The sequence below is a fragment of the Magnolia sinica genome, chromosome 1 (genome assembly GCF_029962835.1).
Source record: "Magnolia sinica isolate HGM2019 chromosome 1, MsV1, whole genome shotgun sequence".
NCBI classification, from domain to species: Eukaryota; Viridiplantae; Streptophyta; class Magnoliopsida; order Magnoliales; family Magnoliaceae; genus Magnolia; species Magnolia sinica.
This window is the reverse complement of record NC_080573.1, coordinates 23143326-23154776: the sequence shown is the minus strand read 5'-3', so window position 1 is coordinate 23154776 and position 11451 is coordinate 23143326. Positions and strand designations below refer to the sequence as shown.

General features: G+C 40.9%; 1 protein-coding gene across 2 annotated transcripts in view; it reads right to left on the bottom strand.

The window, feature by feature from the left end:
- Positions 1-1326: 1326 nt before the first annotated feature.
- Positions 1327-11451, bottom strand: part of LOC131243069 (ornithine aminotransferase, mitochondrial) — a 33216-nt gene continuing 23091 nt past the window's right edge. For both annotated transcript variants that reach the window (XM_058242150.1, XM_058242155.1), the window contains 2 exons: positions 3229-3462; positions 1327-1706 (listed from right to left, as the gene is read on the bottom strand). In XM_058242150.1, the coding sequence (XP_058098133.1) occupies positions 1544-1706; positions 3229-3462 (397 nt within the window). In that variant the 3' untranslated portion in view covers positions 1327-1543. The remainder of the gene's footprint in view (positions 1707-3228; positions 3463-11451) is intronic.

The window sequence follows — 11451 nt, the reverse complement described above, 5'->3', positions numbered from 1 at the left end:
GTTTTCGTATCCCTGGCTAGCGAAACTTGTAGCGATCCCGATACTTCAAACACTGGTTAGGACCTATCATTTTCATGGTACTGATATTCTACCTAAGGTGCATGTTTATCATTGCTTGTAGGTGAAAAATCCTATTTCACAATACCATGTCCCATCCATCAACCATCTCCATAAACTGTAGAAGCTCTCTCCTCTCATACATGCATGCACGCACACATACGTTGAAATTATTTCCCCATTTTGAACCCATGGTTCCCAAAAAAATAAAATAAAAATCCAAGCTTGGAAGATCGCGGTGAACAATATTAGAACCTTTTTCCGTTGAATGTAGACAGTATTGTATTTTCTCTTCATAAGCATCAGTCTGTAGGCCACAAATCAAATGGTTAGGATTGTTCATTCACAATGGAACACAACAGTCGAGTGATCTGGATGATAGAACCATGGGCCCCAGTTTTCAGACATGGAAACCTGTGTACGGTTTGCGAAGATGCCGGCCACATATTATGTAATTCCTCCACGTTCAACGAGTAAAGTATAAAAGTAATTCTTGGAGAGGAATTCAATCTTGCGAATATAAATAAATACTTGGATTCTGACAGTTGTGAAGTTTGTCTTTTGATTAATACTTCATCACGTGTAATGAATGGATTAAAGATTCTAAGTCGTTGATATAATTCATTTTTTTCTATATATTCCAAATACCCATTGATTCTTGTTTCGCTGGCATTTTAATTTTATTTATTCAGTTAAGAGTCCTTTATCTTTTGTTTGATTTGAATAATAGTTCTGAAGTTGCAGACTCGACCCAAAACTCAGCTGAGTCAACTAGGTGAGATTTCGAGCTGAGTTGCTAGGGAACTCGATCGGCTTCAAGTCGACTCTAACACGTTTCGGCATGACTCGAGTATCAACCAAGGAAAGCAACGACATTAACTAGTGAGGTATGAATAATGTTGTTGCATTGTGCTACGTTATGTATTACTTATATTAAATCTAACCATCTTAAATATCTATTAAAATATTCAATTTGTAATAATTAAATATCGAGTCGAGTTGGGTCGAGTCAACCCAATTCGAGTCGAGTCGAGCTTTCACACTTTTGAACTATGGTTTTGAATGGCTGAGATGTGATCCGGAAATTTGTTTCTTGTCAACTCCTACATTCAGATTTGGTTCATAGTTTGTAATTCATGGGCAATTGGGTTCTGTAGTAGTGTCATTTGTTCAGGTCATGGCATCGGATGCAAGGGATTCATGACATTGATTTTGGCCAAGTTCATAAGATTGAGATTTCTTCATGTTGGTGATTTGGAATGTGCAGTCAGCATTTCAGATTCATTTCAATTCATCAAAAAGATTCAGGATGTCTTATATCAACAGCATCAGCCACATGCTTGGGGGACTCTTTGTGAGGACTGTTCCGATGTCTACCGAATTTCAAGTGGATTTGTGACAGGACCCACTTCTGATTTTATTAAAAACTTCAATAGTGTATATTTCCATGTGATGATACGCCTACACGTTACAACTGGAATGAAATTTAGGCATCTGTATCAGGAGAAGCATACATATGTCGCCCACACCGGTCGCATGCTTCAGGAACTGTTGAGGAGACTGTTTTGGGCATCTGTCTCTGCATCTTTGGTAAATCGAGCTCTAGAACATCACTCAATGCCTTTGATGCTTCATGAAGCTCCTCCAAACTGAAAGCAGCCCACCACAAAATAAACACTAAACCCAATCATAGAAGAACTAAGAAGAAGACATTACTCATGACAGAAATACACGACTAAATCTGTCTGTTCATTTGTTTTTCTTAATTTGAGCCATCAATCTCAATGCAACCGGCGAAATGTTACAAAATGAAGAAAGGAATTCATTTGGATGGTATTGGAGTCCCAAGAAATTCCAGTAACTGAGGTGTGAGATTGCACAAACAACAGAAACGATGTCGATAGAACAGAGCAAAATGCTTAATACGAAATGGTAGGCAGCTGTGGGTTGCATGAGTCACAGAAAATGGCAGAATTGATCATATTGAAGCATGGATTACCAACAGGACCGAGTTGGATGCAACTCGACAGAGTTGACTCAGACTCGGTTGAGTCTGATCTGATTAAACACCACAAGTCAGCATTTAAAGAAAAAAACAAAAAAAAAAAAAAAACAAAATCCCAACTCAGATTGACTCAGATGAGTCACCCAACAACTCAGCCGAGTCCTGAAATGACTCAGGACCGGACGACTCTGTCTGAGTCCTGTCTTCAATCCACGTATTAAAGATTGATTTTTAAGTTTTGTATTGTAAAAACTGAAGGGTTGTTTTGTGCTATTCTTGTGTAATAGAGGTGGTTTTGTCATTAGATAACTCATGGATGCAGTAATTCTACTAAAATAACCACAAAATGGGTCAAAGTAATCTTGTTTTCCCGTCCAATGAGGTAGATTACTACGTAAGTTTGTCACAATTCACTAGATTGTAGCAATCATCCACCTTATGCACGACAACCATGCAACAGCCTGAAAAGCACACTGATCTGACAATCCCAAGTATTCAATTGGCAGTCAACAAATGGGTGATTGAAAAGAAAATTTCAAAGGGGGAAATCAGGCAGTTAAGATTCCCTAGCCAGTGTGCTTATTGGGATAGGCTACTTCCACACCGGGCTCCACATTTTGGATGATCTGGATTGGCACATATGCATGACATGCATGGGTGGATGAGATGCTGCTGGTTATTTACCTGTGTTGGGTGCAGGCATGCATGATGAGATGCCGCAAATTAAAAAATCAGATCTATATAGATTAGATATCCAGCATCAGGACTGTTGATGTGACAGGCCACACCATGATGGGTATTCACCAAATATGTCCCGAATTGGAAGATCCTAATACTTTGATCAATGGACTCCAGATAGATGGTTAAGAAATTAAACAGCCATGTTTTTTTTTTTTTTTTTTATAAAAAAAAAAAAGGAATTCTACTAGACTAGATGTCTAGGATTTTCCATCAAGGATAGGCCAATCAGATCAATCGTCCAGATCGCCGAACCATGGGCCCACTGACTGACTGAGATCATCAAGCCAATATGTAAGTCTGAATGCATCAAGGCTCAATAATTCCTCTAGCAGTTCAGTTCAGCATATCATATTTAGCTTTCCCCATGGAGGATGGTTTTACTAGTTTCTCTAACACCATTTTCATGAAAAGCTTGAAATTCATACCTTATGGAGAGTGGAGGCGCCAAACGGATTATGGTGTCATGTGTAGGTTTGGCAAGAATCCCTCTCCCCTTCAACTTCAGGCAGATATCATAAGCAGAGACAGGTGATAGAGCCTTCTTGTTCAGCTCCACTGCATTGAGCAATCCTCTTCCTCGTATATTTTTTATTATGTCAGGGAATTTCTGTTGGACTCGCATAAGCTGATGCCTGAATTCCTGCCCCATCGTAGCAGCTCTGCATAACAGTAACAAGGGGAAAAAAAAAGGGGGTTTACAATGAGCAATGCTATGCACATACAAGTTCATACTGGGACATGTGGCAGGCAAATACAAGTCCTTACTACTCATCTAGCAGGCTCCACCATGAATGGGCCGTGGCTGGAAATTAGGCTGATTGGATCATTTGAACAGCTTGATTGGAAGAGGGCCCAAGAACAGGGAAATGGTTGTTTTTCTTTCCTCAAATCAAGTGGTTAGAATCATCCTAACGACCTGATTCCAGGCATTTGGTGGGACCCACGGAGTGTGAGCTCCAGGCTCGTACACATCAATCACGAGTCCTATGGGAATTCATGAGCAGAAACATCCGTAAAATATCATGTGTGATTAGCATTAATTCTCATATGACCTATTATGGGAACCATCATTGTCGCCGTCGTCATCATAGCCTTGTTCCAGCAATCTGGGTCGGTCTCTAAATGATAATTGGTAAATGTTTTACAATCAGCTGTCCACAGGACTAACAAGGTAAACAATGAAAAATGAGTATCTCTCACTTTTTTATCACTTTTCACTGGCATCAATGGACTATTTATACAAAACAATAGGAGCTGCAACTGGCATTTACGCTGATCTCATTCAGTTACAGACTTAAAACTCATGTTGTAACTGATATAACCCAATCAGCATTTGCATAAGCAGATAGCTTTAATGATGAGGTCGAGGGAAAGAAGATGCCACATCCAATGGTGCCCTGAAGTTATTGAGTAATGTGTAGAACTTCCATGTGAAGGTGCCGAGGATTGGTCATTGATTAGTGAACCATGTCAACAGAATAAGAGATAATCTGATTGTAGTAAGATATGTGAGACAACCAAAAAGGCAACAATTAAGAAAATGATCAGAGATATGTTTCCCATCATTATGTCGACATTTGACATTCATTTACATGGGAGTGTCCACTGTCCTAGCAATGAGAGTCAAGCAACGGATACGAGACATCTCATATATTTGCACTGACAAAAGAAGATTCCTCAATGAGAAGATTCGACGCCAGGGTCCAAAAAGTATGTGAGAAGTTCTGAATCCTTCATATGAAAGGATGATTTTAGAAAGTCTTGTAATGTTGAATGCTAAGAGAGCCATTTCCTGATATAAGAATGTGATGGGGACATCATGCGCACGCGCACGCCCCCCACCCTATGCACGTACTCAAGGAGGAGGAAGGCCCCACTATCGATATGGATCGACGACGACATCTATGGAGGACCTCTTAGTTAGGGGGCTGTGCTATGGAGCATTGGAGTGGACCCAATCATCATATGGATTCCACCATTAGATCTCATGATTGTGGCCCACTACCCTAGATGATCTAGGTTTTGAGTTTTGGTTATTATCATTATTAGAAATATCATGAACGGTTTTGATTGCGTAGATTAATTATTATTTTTGTTACTTCATCTCTAAGTATTAGTATGCGCACATGGCACGGCTTATAGGGTTTAGGGTTTTCTTATAAATAGGTAACCCCATGTAGATATTTTTCATTGAAGTTTATAAATAAAATTCTCTATTTTTTTCTTCTTCTCTTTCCCTCTGAGTTGAAAAAGCTAATTGGGTGCGAAACCTTTCCTTCCTCGAAAGGCTAACTACCGTGGTGCGAAACCACAACTATCCCAAATCATCCCACCTCTTACTCCCCACCTCCATCATCTTCCACAGCCCTCCCATCTTCAAATTCACTTCTTTCTCTATTTTTTGCCCAAGTTCTCCTCCACAACAGATTTTCGGATTCTGGCCCACCAGAGGAGCTGAAACTTCGGCGGAGCACCACGCACACATTGAGCGACAGATCGACACGAAATTTGGAGTGAGAGTGGGCCACCACTGGCTGACCACACCGTAAGTGGCGTTTTCCAGTTTCGTGGGCCCCACACACGTGCGGACAGGGCTTCACGCACGTGCGCTTGGGCCAGGTGGCTGTCCACACGCGTGGATTGTCTCAAGTTCTGGGTTTCTTCTATTTCTCTCCTTTCTCGTCTTAAAACCCCAACCCTAATCCTAGACAATCCCAAATTCTCAGTAGTTTCTAACTTTTGCAAACCCTAGATTTTCTCCCGAATTAAAACATGGTGAATCTCTTGAATTGGGGAACAATCATTTGCAAGATTGGATGAATCTTACATTCCTTTGGGCATTGTTTGGTTTATAATTTTATTTGATCCAACCCTAAACTTGTGTAGGCTTGGACCCCCGTAGATTCCCCTTGTTGAATGTTTGATCATATGTGAGACGTGGAAGTTTGTGATTGTTTAAAATTGGTATGATCTAAAGCTTGAAATCTTGCATGTCATATATAATTTCATGTCCTACATCAAATTTGGTATCAGAGATTAGGTTTTTTATAGGAGAATACATTGCATGTTTAGGGTTTAGTTTATTTATATCTATTTTGCATCAAATCTCCTCATATAGGGCTATTTAGGACCCATCATTCACGATATGGGCTGCTGAATTTTTTGTTATCAGAAAATCCCCAAATTTCATGGCTGAATTTTCTGTTAACAAATTATTTAGGCAGTTATATTGTTGGAATTTTAGTAGTGTTGTATAGTTTCCCTCACATAGAGTCTTATAGGATCATTTAGTCCCATTTAGACGCATATAGTTGTATTAGAGGGTCTTTGAGTTTGGTGAGTGGTTGTATGCCCACACGTACTGGTCGTAGTTTTGGTTTGCACCCTACGCTAAACATGGAGCAATTGCAAGAGTCAATGAACAAATTGAAAGTGCTATGTTGATAAACCCTAAGTATTGTCAAATTTCGGTGTGACAAACCAATTCAAGCTTGTATCTTGATTTGTATCAAGCTTGTGCATCAATTCACATTGAATCTTCGACGTTCGTTTTGTTCGTGCTGAATCTATCTTGCCGATATCTACGACGAACTTACTGAGATCTTCAAGCGAGAAGAAAGTGAAGACTTTCATATATTGAGTAAAGACGGAGTTTTCAAGATCATTGCGGTTCAAGATCTGGAACCAGATAAGTCCAAGAACTCGAGACCTAGTTGAATATTATGTTTGGTATGTCGAATTCAAGCTATGAAGATCGCAAGATTTAAAGCTACTGAAGTGATCGATAGATTAAGTGTTCATATGTTCTATCTCACAAGGTATGATTGACCTAAATTGACCTTAGATCATTTCATACTTTCGGTCGGTCATTTTGGTCATTTTATAAGTGTAAAATTCTGTTCTTTCGACTAGCCCTAGCACTGGCTCGACCAGTCCTAGTATTTCCTCGACCAGTCCAGGATTTATTATGAATTTTTGGAATTTTCTGTTGGTCTACGACCGGTCCTGGAAACTGCTCGACCAGTCGTGCAGTGCTTGACTCGTTTTCCAACGTGTAATCTGGACTCACATGACCAGTCGTGTGGTGTCCACGACTAGTCGAGCAGACCACTCGACCAGTCGTGGGACCCACAAGGCCAGTCGTGTAACTGAAAAATCTTATTGCGCTAGAATTTTTGAAAATCTGTTTGGATAAGGCCAGTTGTAGCTAACCAAAGGCCAGTCGTGCAAACCAATTTTTCACTTATAAATAGTGCTCAAATTTCAAAGTTTTCTATTCAATTCTTATCATTCTTAAGTAATCACTCTGAGATTATTTTGGGTACATTCTAAGCTATTTTGTGCATATTTAAGATTCTTTAAAATAGCTCTTGTAATTTGATTTTGATTCTCTATTCCATTCTCATTTTGAAAAGGGATATTTGATTTACCCTTTCTTGAGATCAAAATCAATATAAAGCCCTTGCTGATTTAATTAAAAAACATCTAGACTTAAAACCCTATACACTTGTGAGACTGAACTTTGAATATCTACGTTATCATCAAGTTGGTTCTACCAGACTGCTTCAGAATCGTTATACAAATAAGTTTTGCTTTTTCTGTAATTCAATTCATTTCTGGTTTGTGAGATTGTTCCAGAAAATCTCTATTTTAGTTTTGTCTGAGGTGATCCAGAAAATCTCAGAGTGAAGGGTTTTTGAATTGTGTGAACCCATCCAAAGACACAATTGTGAAGGTTTTAGGTGAACCTTGAAAAACCTATTTTGATTAGTGAACGCTAATATCCCGAGGGAGTGGATATTAGGAGTGGAGTAGTTGTGTGGCTGTTTATTAACAGTTGGTGTATACACAAGCGAACCACTATAATTCTCTGTGTTTGGTGGATGTGTGATTTATTTCTTTATCTTTTATGGTTTAAGATTGTGGGATCTATTTGTAGATGTGAATATTGTAATCTTTATATTTCAGCATTGTGTGGTGAATATTGTAATAGATTAGTTTTTATTTCTTTTATATCCTCTTGAGTTTGAGTTTTTGATACTCACCCACGTTCTAGTAAGGTTGTCCTGCCATAAACCATTGGTTTTTGGTGTTAGGTTGTCCTTAGAACCAAGTTTGTATCAACCACTCAATAAGTGATTTTTGAGGTTGTTAGTTCCTTTTGTTATTTGCATTCTTTTTGGCTATCTGTTGTTTATATTCTGCTTATTAATTTTTATTTGGCATAGTCCTATTCACACCCCCCCCCCTACCCAAAGACATATTGCTCGGCCTTTTCACAACATAACCCAGCAGTTTGAGTCTTTGGGTAGGCGCTTGGAATAACGTATTGACCAATGCTTTGAACAACTTACTGTGCGCGTCACCCAACTACAGACCTCCACCCGGGCAAACCCCACCATTAGAGAAGATGTCCAATCTCAGGCAGGTGATCAGGAGGATAGACAAAGGAATGGGGGTGGCCAAGGAATGGGTCATGGGTGCGCACCTGTGCACTCACACCGCGAGGGGTATCATGATCATTATGACCCAGATGCGCAACTCCTCAATGGAGTTAAGAGTAAAGACCCCTATATTTGATGACTACTTGGACCCTAAAACTTTTCTATATTGGTTGGCGAATATGGACCACTATTTTGAGTGGTATGACATGTCGGATGTTTGTCGAGTCCGATTTGTCAAGATGAAGCTTGTGAGCCAAGCAAAGAGGTTTTGAGCTACTGTGGAGTGAAAGAAAGAAAGGTCGAGAGAGCCCCCAATAATCCATTGGGGAGAAATGAAAGAAACTCTTAAGGAAAAGCACCTCCCTTTCTCTTATCACTTGAGGTTGGTTGAGGAATGGCAGTCTCTTCGACAAGGTTCCATGGGCGTAGCTGAATACATTGAGAAGTTCGAAGAGTACTCGACCCGATGTGAAGTTGAAAAGGATCCCGTACTCACTCTTGCTCGATTCAAGACGGGCCTTCATTTTGACATTGGGAGAGAGTTGCTCGCCAAGGAGATAAACACTCTTGAACAGATGTATCAAGTAGTGTTGGAGGTCAAGCAATACCTCAAAGCATCTGTGGGAAGGCGGTTTGAGTTTCATGATTCTGGCGTTAAAGCCAACCCTTTTGGGGCTAAACCCAACACTGGATATCAATACAAGCCTTCTAATAGTTCTCAGTCTAGGCCCAAGGATGATAAGAGTAAAAGAGTTGTCGGGTCTAGCACGCACAAAAGTGATGTGACTAGGTATTTTAGATGTCAGGGGTTTAGTCACTTTGGCCACCAGTGTGGCACGAAAGAGGGCACCAAGGTGTTCCTTATTGATGGGCAAGTAGTAGTGCCCCCAGAAAGTGATGGTGAGGAGGAAGAATATGAGCCAATAGAAACCCCTAGTGATGAGGAAGAGAGAGTGCAAGAGTCTGCGACCCTTGTGGTTGTGCGTTGCGCCTTTGCACAAGCCAAGAATATTGACGATTGGCGCCGCAATACGATCTTCTATACGTACACAAAATGTGTTGATAAGAGCTGCAAGATGATCGTGGATAGTGGTAGTTGTGCCAACGTGGCATCGACTAGCACTATGAGCCGTTTGAGCTTGAAGCTTGAAGCCCATCCTCAACCCTATAGAGTGTCTTGGGTTGATGAAACTTTCATTCCAGTCTCGCACCGTTGTCTTGTTCTTATTCAGTTTGGATCATATAAAGACACTTTGGTGTGATGTTGTTTCCATGGATGTTAGCCATATCATTTTGGGTAGGCCCTGGCTCTATGACAGGGATGTCACCATATTTGGTCGTTTGAATGTGTGTACATTCTGGTTCGAGGGCAAGAAAGTCAAGCTAAATCCACTTCCACCCAAGAACACGACCGGAAAAGAGTCCACCACAAAGAGTGGTGTGAGCAGCTCAAAAGAATTGAAGGAATCGAAATCTAAGTCTAAGCTTCTCCATATTCTAAATGTCAAAGACTTTGAGCGAGAGACTGAGTCGGATTCGATGGTGTACGCCCTTGTGGCTAGGGAAAGTGCACCAGAGGCTAGTGTAGAGTTACCCACTGAGGTCATTTCGGTAGTGGATGAGTTTTGTGATGTCTTTCCTGATGATCTACCGAATGAGCTTCCCCCTATGAGGGATATACAGTATACCATTGATTTAGTTCCTGGGGTGACTCTACCAAACCTACCTCATTACAGAATGAATCTAAAGGAGCACGTAGAATTGAAAAGACAGATTGATGAGCTCCTAGAAAAGGGTTTCATTCGAGAGAGCATGAGCCCATGTGTCATGCCTGCCCTTCTTACACCTAAGAAGGATGCCACATGGAAAATGTGTGTTGCTAGTAGGGCCATCAACAAAATCACAATTAAGTATCAGTTTCCCATACCGCGTCTTGATGACATGTTGGATATGATGGCCAACGCTACTATCTTCTCGAAAATTGACCTCAAAAGTGGTTATCACCAAATCCGTGTACGCCCTGGTGATGAGTGGAAGACGGCCTTCAAGACGAAGGATGGGTTATACAAGTGGCTAGTCATGCCTTTTGGGCTGACTAATGCCCCAAGTACCTTCATGCGTGTGATGACCCAAGTGTTAAGGCCCTTCATGGGGAAGTCCCTGGTTGTCTACTTTGATGATATCCTGATTTATAGCATGACCAAGGAACAATACCTCAACCATTTGAGGCAGGTTTGTGGGATCTTTAGAGCCGAGAAATTGTACGCCAACCTAAAGAAGTGTTCGTTTATGTCTAGTAGTGTTATCTTCTTAGGTTTTGTTGTGTCAGCTAAGGGTGTGTCGACGGATCCCAAGAAGGTCAAAGTTATTGTCAATTGGCTTGAACCTCGCAATATTCACAAGGTGCGTAACTTTCACGGCTTGGCCACCTTCTATAGACAGTTCATTCGAGGCTTCAGTTCCATTATGGCTCTCATCACGGATTGTATAAAAAAAGGAGAGTTTCAATGAACGAAGGCAACTTCAAAGGCCTTCAAGGAGATAAAGGTCAGAATGACCGAAGCTCCAGTCACGTAACTTCCGAATTTTTCGAAAGTTTTTAAAGTCACATGTGACGCGTTAGGAGTCGGCATAGGATGAGTACTTAGTCAGGAAGGGCACCCTGTCGCCTTTTTTAGTGAGAAACTGAATGAGGCAAAGGAAAAATACTCCACCTATGACAAAAAATTCTATGCGGTAGTGCAGTCGTTGCGCCACTAGCGTCATTATCTATTGCCACAAAAATTCGTCTTGTTCTCAGATCACAAGGCCTTGAGATATCTGAACTCTCAGAAGAAATTAAACCCTAGGCACGCCAAGTGGGTTCAGTTCCTTCAAGAGTACACTTTTGTGCTTAAGCACAAGGCCTGTGTAGAGAATAAGTCTGCCGACGCATTGAGTCGTCGAATCGCGTTACTCAATTCAATGAGTGTCAAAGTCACGGGGCTTGAGCGTGTCAAAGAGGATTATTCTGCGTGCCCAGATTTTGGAGTTGTCTACGCGTCGTTGTTAGAGAGTCCGTCAAGAGCTAGCAGTGAGTACTTGATAGTAGACGTATATTTGTTTAGGAGTGACCGTTTCTGCATACCTCACACCTCCCTCCATGATTTTGTTGTCTGGGAGTTACATTTAGGAGGGGTCGTGGGTTATTTTGGTTGAGACAAG